This window comes from Amaranthus tricolor, chromosome 3, assembly GCF_026212465.1.
Source record: "Amaranthus tricolor cultivar Red isolate AtriRed21 chromosome 3, ASM2621246v1, whole genome shotgun sequence".
Lineage (NCBI taxonomy): Eukaryota > Viridiplantae > Streptophyta > Magnoliopsida > Caryophyllales > Amaranthaceae > Amaranthus > Amaranthus tricolor.
The window spans coordinates 33,135,460-33,150,563 of record NC_080049.1 but is presented as its reverse complement, the minus strand read 5'-3'; the positions used below and the strand labels follow the sequence as shown (position 1 = coordinate 33,150,563).

The following is a 15,104-nucleotide window of genomic DNA, read 5'->3' as shown; positions in this document are numbered from 1 at the left end:
ACCTAAATATATTGAACCAGTCCAATAAAATAGTATCACCATGATACCGTTTCATTTAAAAGTTTGTGATGACTTTTTTATATTATGTTGCCTTTTGTCTCCCACAAATTCTTATTTAATATGGTCTCACCATGAAATAGTTTTAAATCGGGTTGATTGGTAAATTACCTAAAACATTCACTTTCGTGCTTAAAACAGTTTTGTGAGACAATCTCATACAAGAATACAAGAATTCTTTGTCTTTTAGTTTTGGAAAATTTATTAGAAATTAGCTCAACTTTGACTCATCAGCCCAAAATAATGTCTAGTATTAATTAACTCAATATATTATTCATATTATTAGAATAAGATTCTCATAATAATTCGAAGCATGTTTTTTCTAAATACAAATTATTGTGAGAGATGGTTTCTCCGAGAAACGCATTAGATATATGGGTTAAATAGCCTAACTAATACAAATCACAGAGATAATAAGAATGAGGACTTCTTATCTTGAGGTAGTCTTTTTAAGAGACAGTCTCTCATAAAAATAGTTGTTTTCTAAAACAGTTGAGAGTATTTCAAAAGGATAAATAAATTTTTGGTTCATTAGGAGAATTATTCCAATAGTATGAATATCTTTTTTATTTAAAGCTAGAGAATCTTCTAGAAGAAATGACTACACGAGAAGGTGACAGTTTTAATTTTTACTATAGTTAGTTAGAACCAAACATTTGTCATTAGGATGAAAGGTCAAGTCTTCGACCATCAGGTCAATCCTTGATTTTCAAAAATTAATAAGAGTTATAATTAGAATGTATTATTTTGAGTGAATTCGTCATAATTGAGATTAATTTTAACATAATTATTTGCTAAACAACTTTTAAATTAGGTGAAAAGTTGACTTTATTCTAAAATCAAAAAGCTACTATTGGTAGCTTAAAAACTATTATTAATACTAGCTTTTAGTTGGCTTTTAGCTTTTTGATATATTTTTTCTCTAATAAACAACAAACATAAAACAACTACTCCCCTGTTTTCTAATATTCTTTCCGTTTAGAATATCCTACTTTAGAGAGACAAATTTGATTAAAATTTTTAAAACATATATAAATGAAAAAATATATCAATGTGAGATTTCGTTAGATTCATTTTATTGTATATTTTTTTATTATATATTTTTTACAATATTTTATAATGGTATTTAGAGATATTAAAGTTCAAAAATTACTTTGAAAACTGTGCAAAAAAATTAATGGGAAAAACATTAGAAAACGGATAGAGTAGTTAACACTAAGTTAATTTGTCAAAAGTACTATCCACTCGTATTCTAGACATCGATTTTAAGGAAAAAGGAAAAGACTTGATGGGTCATATATGAGAGTTAAGAAAGGGAAATAAGTGGTCATTTGATGGCAATTGTATTTAAATAATCGAATCACAAGACGGTATAATCGTATAAGTAAGGAAAAAGTATTACCAAATAAGAAAATAAGACATTTAATATGAATACAGCGAAAAAAAATAAAGACATTTAATATGAATAAGAGAAAGTATATTATTGCAACAAATACATTAGTGTAGAAGTTGTTTAGTAAAACTTTGTTCATTAATTTTTTTGAATTTTAGTAAAACGTTATTTTTAAATACCTTTGTATTTAAATAAATTATAAAGTAAAATTACAGCATTATTGATATAATATTTTTATTTTTACTCTATTTATTGATAATAATTCATTGATAAAAATATTATACAACATCTACAACGAAATAACAATCGATAAAATACATAACAATTTCAATCAAACAATATAGAAAAAGTCACAGATTATTTTTTGAAAGGGAACCTAGTATTTCTATTGTATTAGTTTAGTAAGCAGGTGAGGTTCAAATTTATTTATTTTTAATAAATTTCAGGTATGAAAGGTTTGTGTTACCATTAATATCTCAGCTGTAACAAATTGGAGGCATCTGCTGCTGCCGAGGGCATGGTTCATTTTTTTTCATTTCATTACCTCAATGCAATTAAATAACATCCACTAACGGGAATATCGTAAGATCGAATGTACGCAATCTTACCCTTTTTAGTGATAACAAAAACGTCATGTCACTGATAAATACATAAATATTACAAGAGAATGTTATGTGCCCATCAATATGAAATTTCCACAATTTCAAAAAGACCGAGCTAGTTCATTTGCAGCTGGTAGTTCAAAAAGAAGATGCCTAATAGCAGGACTACAGTCCACATAGCAAGATCTGATAAGGCCACTGTCCAGAAAAACATTTCTAATTTCACCGAACTACAATAGATTAGCCATACTACCAAATGATGTAAAGGCGATGTAAAAATACGGATGCATGCGGATTGCGGACATATCTGCATACAAGAGGCATAGTGGACTATCTGCTTTTCTACTGCGATGCCTGTAACAGTTCTTTGATGTCGTAGCCTTGTAGCTGCAGAAAGAAAGGGCATTTATTATCACATGTAGTCACATAACAACATGAAATATATACAAGATCCAGGGACAGAATTACAAAACCACCTTTCTGGTCATTGCTGCCTCCAATTTCTAATAAAAGGACTAATACACCCTTGAACCCTCTCTAGAGTGACTACTAAAGTGTAATTCAGGGCATGTCAGCCGGTTTCAGAGTTCCCAACCAACAAACATTTTTATTTCGGAAGGGGGAGGGATAAAAACTGGTGTGGGTTCTTCAGTTCATTCTCGTAGATGGAATTATGTTCGTTTTTACACAGTTGAATGTAACTTCAAAGTGTATAAAAGCCACAGGACATACGAAGGCAATCAGGGCAAAAAGCGTAGGACGTATGAGCACCTCAATGAAGTCAGGCACCAAACTTTGAAGTTTGAAATAAGATCTCTATTCAGACACCATATATAGGAAACTCTACCAGTTTTACGGAGAAATGACTCACCATAGCCATGACACTGAGTTTCATTGGTTGTATTACACTAAACTGTGAGAAAACAGACGAAAGGATTTTACCTGAAGAAATGTTAGGAGCAAAATAACACCAGAATTCCAGAAAGCATGAATTGTAATGGGAGTCATCAAATTGCGAGTTTGAGCATACGAAAATCCCAAAGCAGTACCTGCAAAAATCAATAAATATGTTATGTAAAATTCTTAATTGCGTAAAGAATCAGTATCTTAAAAATATAGAAGTTCCAAAAGCAAGGCTAGTACAAGTTTTTGTATGATGCATTTAGTCATCAGGTTGTCCCTTCACCCAAGACTTGAACATTTAACTTAGTTTGTTTTAGAAAAAGGATACTCTAAAATGTTTTAAAAAGCAATAGAAACACACTCTTTCAATTAACAAACACATTGCCCGCTAAATATATAAACTAAGTATATATCCATCGACCATAGCAAAGCGTTGTAAACCAACAAAGGAACAAAAATAGCAATTGCTTCAGGGGTAAAAGTGCCAGTCTCCATAAAACAAAAGTCTCTCATTTTAGTCATTAAAATTCAGAATATGGAACAAGCCTTACAAAACATTGTGTACCAATTGCATCATCTTAACCGTTACTTAGAGACACAAAAAATTTAAACAGCCATCGATATCAAAATCTAAGCCTCTTCTAGTTTAGTACTTCCTCCCAAAGTTATTAAAATCGAAAATCTACATTAAATTGGAAGGAGCTACTTGAATCGGATTGTAAAGTCGTAATATTTTATTAAAATATATAATCAATATACTGCTCTTATTAAATCTTATTACAAGCTAATAATTGATAACAATTGTAGCTTACTCGTTAAATAGGAAATATTTGACCTATATTTTATATAAATCTTGGTTGGCATGTAAATTAATTTTGGATTTGTAAGGGTTTTGCTCAACAAAACATTATATAGAATCAAGCAAATTGGTAAAACAGAATCATAGAATAATATTTAGATTGGATTCTACAATTTAAAAAGGGAATCTAATAACTATGCTTCCTGCATTTGAGTCCCTAAGGTTTAATACGAAACAATATTCATCAACTTAGCTGGTCCGATACAAGCTTCCTTGCTATATAAAAATAACAACATAGTCCAGAGAAATCTTAATAAATTAGTCTAAATGTGTAGTTTTCAAATATTAACATTTTAAAATTTTAAAAAATGCACAATTAAATATATTAAGGCTCCAAATAGCGTGTTGCACTCTGAAAAAAAAAAGACGTAGCAACCAAAAAATTGATTTAGCAAACCCTACACTCTTTCTGACTTTGGCATATAATGAAACACTCAATTGAATATCAAATCAAGGGTAGGACAAGAGATACCAAGAACAAACAACTGTGGGAACTCTCCAGGAGTTAAATGAGCAAGTGCAAATACAGCAGCACTAATCACCACAGCCACCGGAGTGGGGACCCTGCAGAAAGGAAAAAGATAGATAATTGCTTGAGATCACAGCACGATACACATCAAAACTAGTGATTGAACTAACATCTTTCTCATATATTTTACATCCAATAAATACGAGAAATTTCCTACCGCATCCCAAATTATTATGTGGGGTTGAGTGAGTGGACCAACAGATGATTCTTATTTCTTAGGTGTTAATTGTATGCATTAAAGGCCATACTCCACAGTTTGCTAAATAAAACTTTAAAAGTATGAACCTCACCTTGATGCACTCAATAAGCAGCTCTGAAAAAAATATAACATATAAGCAGCAGAAGATTAATTTATTAAACCTGTAAAGCTGGTTCATTTTTAACGAGTGAGATCCTCATAAATTCACTCTCATGAGCACTACCTGGTATAAAGCTCTCAACAAGTCCCTTTTAAGATGTCAAAAAAGATACACTTTCTAGCATCTGTGCATCACATGGACTTCCATCTAATGACTAATCAATCAGCTTAACTCAAATCCAAAAAGCTTGTTTTTCAGTGTTTACTTCAATGTAATACTAAGACAGAAATAGTTTTTTCTGATAGAAAAAAAGTATGATAGCGGTAAAATCTTATTTGAACAACAAAGGTGGAATCGACACTTTATTCCAGAAGTTTCTATCATTAATTTACAACCAATACAGGCAACACAGACCCCAATCTTTTGGGATTAAGGCTGTTGTTGTATTGTAAACTTGTATTTGCAACAGAGTAAACTGAACAAATCAACACAAAAAAACTGTCCCCTTATTCATGGACCCTCAAATGGTAAACATTATTAGGTGCACACTGCACTAGCTACTTTTCTTGAACACAATAGATGAGCATCAGCAGTAGGTGAATTTACAAAATAGCCAGTTTTACTTCAGGAAAACATTGCATTCTCACTTAAAGAATTTTAAAATAGTTTTCAAGATGCAGCGCAAGTACTAAAACAAATGGTTAAAATACATAGATGGGAAAAATGGTTGAACTCTTTCGAACAAGTGATCTGACATTACCAGGGAATATTTAAACATACCATTTTGTCATGGACGCCATAAAAAATCCTCTGAATATGGTTTCTTCAAGTAAGGGAGCAAGAACACCAGTGATTCCAAGCAAGCAAACTGTACTGAAATAAAAAGAATATTTGGTCAATCAAATAAATGCTCAGGACTCGATAAAGAATAATACAATGATGAATGATGCCTAGAAGTACAAAAAGAAGTTTCTACGGGGCGTAGTAAAACATACAACTGTTTCGAAAAAGAGAACAATGTTGAATGTTTATAAGACAACCACATACTGTAAAAGACATAGTCACACAACAATGATTTACTTTATAAAAGCTACCTGAACAACTATGATGTACTTTATAAAAGCTACCTGACTTCTGATGATCCAATCAATGGTAGTAAGCGAACCAGAGCATCAGTCTGAAATAAGAACAGACGGCGGTAAGTATACCTAAAAGGATTAATTTTTGAAACAAATATCAAAATCATGAGAACCAAATTGAAATGTCAAAGTTATTAACAAAGGCAAGCATGGAGAGTCACCAATGGGGCACAACATAACAACACAAATGCAACGCTTTCTGATTTACTTAAACAATCTTGTACTATCATAAAGATAACCTAGAATAATATTATCATAAAAAGAACCTCCACAGTTCACACAAAAAACACAATTTTTAAGTACTTTGAATAATCAAATGACGACAATTGAACAAAATTGGCGTCATTCTAGCTCATTTGATATAAATCTCTCCCATTATGTATATAACAGACTTCCTGGTTGATTTTTTGACATCAAACTTACAAAAATTTGAATTAATCATCTTGTACCATATAACTAACTCAAAAAGAGAAAGTAGCAAAACAATACTAAAGCAGAAATTGAGTTTCTAAATTCTAATTTTTTAAATAATAAAATATCAGTTGAGAAAATGAAATTTTGAACAGGTGGTCCGTTTGAATGAGTGAGAAAGTCCAACAAGACAAAAACAGTATAATAATGCGAGTTAAGATTGCATTGCAAATATTTCTAACCTCTCTTTCTGGGTTCTCACCACTAAAAAAGGATAAAACCACTCCTGTCAAAACAATGGCTCCAAGGGCCCCAGCAAGACCAATCCCAGCCCATAAAAGCCATCCTTTCTGCAGATTGAATGGTTCCTTCAAATCTGACAACATAAATTGATGTTAAGCTCTTACGAATACTAGAAAATAGAAAACACATGCAAAATATCAAGTTGCCAACTTCACTCCATAGATCAATAGAGCGAATTTGTAGCAGTAAGGGACCTGACAATACCATACTGTTATCAAAAGTACAACAGCCAGAGCAAGCAGACTGAGCATAAATGAAGTCACTGGGGGTATTCTAAAAAGGCAGATATTAGCACTACTTGGCGAAATAGGTTCGTTCAGGAACTAAAATCAATCTCAAATCATGTACAAGGATTAGATATTTTTTTTCAGTATGTCGATACTCGATAGTAATAAAGAGAACTTTGCAATTCCAAGGTATATATTCGATGGTAGATCCAATAAAGCAGAGTTCAAATTGTAAATGACAAAAGAAGTTAATTCATGAAAATACCATATCGATACAGATCGTCTGGAAGTGGCTGAAAGGACTTGGTAAGACTGAAAAGAACTCCTAGCACAGCTGCCGTAGTTATGCTGCACAAGAAAAAGGAGTCCTAAAATGCCCATTTCATTAGTGCAATTAGAATTCAAAATCACCAGAACTGACCAAGTCCAAATAAAAAGCCATCAATGTTCACCAAAGGCTCATTTTTAGCAACATAAATTCAGCTCCTTCACTTACCTTTTACTTCAAATGTCCCTAATTCACGGAGATCAACAACTTAATTTCAATATGCATGTCACACGCACATTTTCGATCTAGTAATGTCAAGATCTTTGTGAATAACCCCCCTCCCCCACCCACCCACCCACACACAAACACACAATGCCTTTCACACTCACACACCGGTGGATCTCCATGAAATACTCCCCACTTTAATTCGTGAAGCACCTTAATGCTTCTTTGAAAATTACCATCATCTATGATCAATTGTTTGAAGTCATTGAACTTAATAGTACTTGCTAAAAACCGTATCAAAGAGAATCACTCAATGCTTCGTAATCAACACATTTCTGGTTTCTACATTATAATCCAACTTGCTGTTACTAGATCCAAGAGCATCATAATTTTACATGAAATATTCAATAGCTTTGCATAGTATATAACTTTTGTTAGATCATAATGTGGAGTGGTCTTAACGACAGTTCAGTAAACATCAAATAAAGCCTTAAGTGTGTACTAAAACCTCATCAAACATGGATTGGATTAAGTTCATGGAAGCTAGGGTTTGATCTAAAAATATCTATAGATGATATAACCTGGTAAAAATATGCTCCTTGATTCATTGACACGTGCTTTTTCATCATCTGTTATATAGTTCATTAATTAAATAGAGAGTTTCTGCATATTACTCAGTAAACAAGCCTGCAAAAGTGGTTTTATTGATTCATCCACTTCTATTTTATACTTTGCTTTTATCCAGCCATCCTGGCACAGCACTGAAATAGGTACTCCTTCCATCCAAAGAGCAATGATAATATTTGGATTAACATAATTGATCATTCTCTACTTGAATCTCAAACCATACCATTATAGTCTAATACAGAATGTACATGTAATGTTTAACATATAAAGACAAAGTTCTGAAAAATCAAAATAAAATTGTGGCTATTCAAGTAAAACAATCTTGAGGCCTAAGGGAATATAGGAATTTTGTTTTAATAATATATAGTCGAAGAAATGGAAAAGCAGCATAAAGAATTGGCTCAGATGTGATGCATGAAAACTTGTGGTACATTATTCATGCTTTCCAGTTACAAAGAGTAAGGACTTGAAAAGGCCCATATGATGATCCGGAGAGCATTTATCATTAAAACATACTGCTGGCAATACGAATAAAAAATCCAGTTGTGATAACTCTACAAGGAAAAGAGATTACACCACACAAAACAGGTAAAAAAACCTATAAATGTTTTTCTTCATTAACAAATTAACAGGAAGTTGGCAGTTTTAGGATACAGAAACAATGAAGTAATATTGCTAAATATAAATGTTTTTCTTCATTAACAAATTAACAGTGAAAAACCTATAAATGCTTTTGTTAGTTCACGTAGCCAAAACACACAAAAGTGTCTTTTAAGGACTATGAAGTATTGTAAGGAAATCTATGGCGTCTAACATTTGCAAGTTGTATTACATTACTAGATTAGGATTCCTGTTTTTTAGGATCAAAACCATTACATATGTCATTAGGCCTGAGCATGAGGTTACACTAACTATTTGGTGATTTAACTTATTCGTAAACCACGTAAGAAACAAGTGACCCTTTTATTGAAAAACAGTTATAACAACGGATGACCATAACTGTAGCAAGCAAAAAAGGACAGAGATAAATGCTAAAGAATATGAGTAGAAAAACAGAAAGTTAATCAACGAAAATGATAGATTGTATTGATCAAAGGATAGCTACAACGTAAGAGCATTTCAAGAAAGCCCCAAACTCCTAAAAGTGTATACACACTAAGAATATTTTCGAAGCATGAATAAAATCCACCCCTCTTCCGGTGCTTATATAATACTGCTCACCTTTCAAACAAACTATCGGATTCTAACACTCTAAACAACTTATAAGTAATATTCACTAATTATGCTAATATTCTCTTCCTATATTATTACATTTTTCTAATGACTAAGATGCTCTTTTCAACTTGTGTAGACTCGCAGGTAAGTAATGTCAGCATAACAGAAACATAGTTCATACTTCAATCAGTAAATAATGAATCCGACATTTTATCAAGAAAGTAGCTATAATTAAGCAGTTACTTATTATTTATGGATTTAGGTGTCATTCAACCAAAGCTCTTGCATTATGATTTCAGTAGAAGGAATTGATCTTTTACTTCTTCACATAGTTCTATATGACTCGCAATTCGGCGGCTGGATTTCTAGCCATATCATAGTGCAAAAACAAGGCAACATCATATAGTATTGGCCGTATCGTAAAGGTTTTCAAAATCACCGAACTAGTATGATCCACATTATAAAGGTATAAAAAAAAACCACGTTTTAGGTTATTCTGTATCACCGTGACTGCTACCGCATTTTTGCGCTTTGTGCCATATACCAAACAACTTAAATATGATGCTATACAGCTCAAGGTGATTTTGGTTATTTCTTGTTTCGGAGACGTCCATTATGCTATGTATCGTGCTATTGTTACTTGAAGAAGAATGATAAATATATATTAAACACAACATCCACAACAAAATATGAATATAAGGGAAAATGGTATAAGAAATGCTCGATATTGAATGGAAATTTCTGCATTCATACCTTTGATCCAGAAACAGAAGTTCTGCCTTTTCATCTAATGTCAAATCTCCAATATTTAACCCAAGGTTTGGCAATGCTTGAGTCTCAATCAACCCTGTCACCACAAAACTGCCTGAAGAAGTGTTAGTTACACCTTCACCAAAGGTACATTAGTCTTCATAAGCCTCAATCATGATGGAAAACCAAAACATATGCACATTGTGCAGAGGAAATCGCTGTTGTTTCCAGAAATCATAAGACTTCCATTAACTGATCCATGAGTGTTAATGTTTTTACTTTTGCAGTTGTCATGGACATTGATTTACCATCTTAACATTTTCCGTAAGTTTGATATTAAAATTAAAAAAAACAACCTATTTAAAACCACGGTAAGTAAATCAGGGTTTCCATAAGATGATATTTTTTCGGTTACAAACTAACATACATTTCAGATCACGTATACTAATTTCTAATGAGGAAGATCAGTAAATTGTAAAGGAAGTCAGCAATGTCCATTTCAGCTAAAATCAATTCTATAATTCTTCCTGCTGTGCTGATGAGCATCAGTCTTCCTAATTTTTACGTCTCATTGATTTATGATCAGTCCCCAAAAGTCCAGAGTTTCGGTCACGTTTTATAATAAGGAACCTTTCTGAAGCTTTCTCACAGATTCATAGGTTCTTATTTTCGTAGTTGTCCTTTTGCTTTGTTTATATAAAACTAAAACTACCCAATACTGTTTTAAAATGAAACGCTGGACAGCTTTTGTTTTTCATTTTTCAAAATGATAACAAAAACTAGAAACAACAGTAGGCCCAAACAGCACAAAGATATGAAATGAAGCAATGCATTGTGAAACAATGTATGGCTTTTGGTTTCCTATATACTATGTAATGTCAATAGTGTGAAATGAAGCAAACACAAAGAGATGAAACATAAGGTTGACATTTATATACAAGTAATTCGTTTTGGTGTCTAATAACTCAAAATTTTAACTTAACACAACCTCAACCCCTGCTCAGAATTCGAGCCAAAACCCAAAACTTTTTTTTTTTTTTAAAGGGAACTTTTTCTAGAGGATCATAAATTTAAGTTGAAAAGGGCACAGGGGAATGGGAGAAAACAACCTTATTCCACAAGCAAGCGATGTAAGAGAAATTGTTTGCCATGGCCAAGGCACATCCCAGCGCTTCAAAATCGGCCAGGCCAATTTGCTTCCCTGCATAACAATAATCAGGATTTTACACTTGACCAACTAAGCTGCTACAAAGAAATCCATTTACCGTTTTTTTTCCAACGCAAAATAAAATAACTATGGGGTTTTATGCAGACTCAAATCCACCTACTTTACCAAAGTAAATGAAATTACTTAGAAATATAATTTCAACATTCAATATAAAAATACTTGTCAACCCATATAAAGTCTTAAGAATTTGCCATATGAGCGATTAGTAACTATGCTTTTTCATGACAGATAAAACTTTGCCACATTATTTCCTATCATACTACTTCCGGTATTTTAACTTTTGTGCTGATTTTTACAAACTAAAATCCAACTGATGTTGCTGCAGATGTCATTACTCTTTCCACTCTTCACCATCCCTTGGCCTTCTTCTCTCCCTCAGTATCTATTACTCTTCCCTTCCCCTCATCATAATAATCACCAACTCAATTTTCTATAATAGAGCACACCTATTCTACACGACTACACCTAATGTACCCATCTTTGAGATTTCTCCCCAAAGACAAAGAAATATAATAGTCAGAAAGTTGTGCTAATTATGATCCACAAATTATAAGGTGGGTGTAGGATTGAGTGGTCACAAATGTCGAGTTGGATAAATCTTATGAATCCTCAAGAGAGGATAACTTCGTTTCATACTCATCTTGGAGAGTCACCAAAACTTTGTCTTCCACTCTGACTCAAAAAATCTCCACCAAGAAGCTTGATTTGGCTGACAATGGACATCATTCGACTCCCATATTCTTTGAGACTACTTCATAGATATCATCTCAAATTCCCTTTTGAGATTCAATATTTGCATTAGTTTTGTCTTACTATTGCCCTGATACTATTTCTTTTAGCTTGTTCCATGCTTCTTTTGATGAAGCACAAGACCTAATACTTCTGAAAATTTCCTTTAGTTATGGTTAAATGTCAGCATGACAAAGACTTTGCTCTTTTGGCCATATCTTCATCATTTTTCTTGATTTGGGCTATGTTGGATTTTGGAGAAGAGGAGTAATATCGACATCAGTTTCAATAACATCCCAAAGAGCCAAGGCTCTTAAGTATGACTCCATTCCTAGAAAACCACATTCCTTCCGGAAGGGAAAAAAGGGATTTATTCAGAGCACAAAAGGGAGTGGTAGCCATCCGAATATTGACCACAAAGAGGAAAATGCCGGGTTGACTGATGCGGTCTCTTGTGGAGGCGAATCACGCAGAAAAGGTAATGTATTTAAAGGCAAATCGAGGAGTTGGTGACCGCTCTGATACCATGTAGAATATTAAGAAGGAAAAGAGAGCAAATGCCATAAACATGTTACTTGCATTCATATCATAATTTCAAGTGTACCATAAACCACTATCCTAATGGTTCCTAAAAAAAGCAAATATTTGATAGAATGCTCCTAAGTCCTAACTGATAAAAACTTAATTTTGAATCAATTTTCTAACAAGGGCATGTTTGGTAATATTATCAACTATTTTTTCCATTTTCCGTTGTTTGGTTTGACCAAGGAAATAAAATGGAAAACTTGGGTATAAAAGGTTTTCCATCACCTTTGCAAACATTTTCCTCCAAATATGTAAGAAAACCGATTCTCCTCCATCCTTCCACAGTTACATCGTCAACGCCTCCAATTTTCCCAAGAATTTTCCATTAAATCAAACAAATGAAACTAATTGTCATTTGCATTTTTCAATTGGAAAATAGTTTTCACGAAAAACATTTTCTTTCCATCAAACCAATATACCCCCTAAAGTACGCAATTTTCAGTTCCGATTTGTACTGTTATCAACAAAGAATTTTCCTTTATTGCATTGGCATACCGCATACTCATAAAACAACAATGAATAACCTAGAGTTCTCATGTGACAGGTCTGAACAATAAAGACCATGAAAATTAAGTAATTAAAATTATTAATTAAAGAAAACAAAATAAATATAACCAAACATCTTTTCATGATTAAATAGGCAAGAAATAGAGGGAAATCAAATACTTCTCATCTCGAAGATTCAGTACCTTCTGTTGAGCACTATCGCGTGCTTCATCATCGGATTTGTAAGAGCAAGCAACGGATAGTAAACTTCTTGAATATAACAAATTAGATCTTCCATGAGCAGTAAACTCGGAATTTAAGAAGCGTTTAGCCAAGATAGAACGAAATTTAGTTTTAATTGAAAGAGGGATACATTGTTTGGATTGAATAATTAGATAATTCGGGTTCTGGTAGACAAAGAATTTGCACGGCGAATCAAGTGCTGACAGAGTTGACGCCATTGGAGGGGGAAAATGTGAGGTAGCTTGTGCCTGGTAAGAGTAGAGAGGGTATATGGACTATGGTCTGTGGAGCGATGGTAGAAGAGTGAATGGCTGTTGACTCTAAGATTGAAGTGCACACGCACAAAGATAAGAGACCAGACACCTTTCCACTTTACTCGCCTATGTAGGATAAGGATTTAGGGTAAGAATGCAAGGATATTTTAAATGTTGCAAAAGTTGTCCAAATAATCCAAGCTCTTACCATTACATGCGAATTATCACATTTTTGACAAAATTTTTAATAATATAATTTTTGTCTTTATTTTATTGCGAATGGACCCTTAAAAATGACAAAAAAAAAACAAAGAAAAAACATAAGTAATCTTTATTTATTAATGAGAATGAATGAATTACAAAGTTACAAGAACAAGGTATCATATACTTGGAAAGAAATCAAGGACTATATAGGTGTCCCTAACTAACTAAACCTAAGTAGTTAGTTATAACAACCTATAACTAACTAATATAAAACAGAAACCTACTTTGACACACAGCAGCCTTCTGATATAGGAGCAAGTTGTTCTTGAGTAACACCTTGAGCAACATACTAGCCAACAGCATCATTGTCATCATCAGTAGTCTTAATATCCCCCCTCAAACTAGGAGGTGGTTTACTAACTCCTAGTTTGGCCAAAAGATGATTGAACTGTGAAGAGGAAAGAATTTTTGTAAGGATATCAGCCAACTAGTGTTGAGTAGGCAAATAAGATAGTTGAATAAGACCTTCTAGGACCTTGTCTCTAGTAAAGTGGCAATCTATCTCTATGTGTATCGTTCTATCATGAAACATTGGATTTTTTGCAATATAGATTGCTGATTGACTATCACAGTGTAGAGTAACACGTTCAAGTTTGTCAACATCAAGATCCTTAAGCAGCCTAACCAACCAAGTAATCTCATAGGCTGCACTTGTCGTGGCCCTATATTCAGTCTCTAAGCTGGATTTGGCGATTGTAGGCTGTTTCTTAGACCTCCAGCTTATAGGAAAGGTTCCTAACATCATCAAATAACTTAATACTGATCTCCTTGTGGTAGGGCATGCTCCCCAATCTGAGTCAGTATAGGCTTATAAAACCACTTTATCACTTCCCTTTCAACATAATGCCTTAGCCGCAAGTAGAGTTTATGTAGTTTAGAGTATGGAGCAACGCTTGCCAATGTGTAGTCCTAGGGTCTTGCATAAACTGACTCAAAGTTTGCACAATGAAGGATATATCTGGCCTTGTATTGGTAAGGAAATTCAACTTCCCTACAAGGCTCCTATAGGTTGTAGCCTCTTAAAGTTTCTCTCCATCAGAATTATTGAGTTTTAGATTTACTGGTAGAGGAGTCACTACATGCTTGAATTTAGTGACTGCACTGGTTTTTAAAAGATCCTTTGTATACTTTTGTTGAGTTAAGATCATTCCTTGGCTAGTATAATCAACCTCTATTTCTAAGAAAAAACGAAGTTTCCCCAAATATGTAATTGTGAACACTGCATCCAAATGATGTTTTATTTGCTTGATAACAATGTTATCATTCCCTGTGAGCAAAACATCATCAACATATACTGCCATAATTGTGATAGTATTGTTCTGTTTCTTAATAAACAGTGAGTGATTATTTTTTGATTGAGTAAAACCCAATGCTTTCAGCTCTATAACAAGCTTCTCATGCCACTATCTGGAAGCTTGCTTCAATCCATATAAAGACTTTCTTAACAAACAAACCTTATTCTCTGGGTTAGGTATTCCTTGTGGCATGGTCATATACACTTCCTCATG

General features: G+C 33.2%; 1 protein-coding gene across 1 annotated transcript; it reads right to left on the bottom strand.

Moving 5' to 3' along the window:
* Nucleotides 1–2,047: 2,047 nt before the first annotated feature.
* Nucleotides 2,048–13,495, bottom strand: LOC130809075 (uncharacterized). Its single transcript, XM_057674704.1, has 10 exons — nucleotides 13,039–13,495; nucleotides 10,917–11,008; nucleotides 9,811–9,918; nucleotides 6,988–7,070; nucleotides 6,435–6,568; nucleotides 5,770–5,819; nucleotides 5,423–5,515; nucleotides 4,287–4,378; nucleotides 2,995–3,101; nucleotides 2,048–2,439 (listed from the first exon to the last, which is right to left on the bottom strand). Exons 1-10 carry the CDS (start codon nucleotides 13,294–13,296, stop codon nucleotides 2,395–2,397), a joined length of 1,062 nt encoding a protein of 353 aa, XP_057530687.1. The 5' UTR covers nucleotides 13,297–13,495; the 3' UTR covers nucleotides 2,048–2,394.
* Between the last annotated feature and the right edge of the window lie 1,609 nt (nucleotides 13,496–15,104).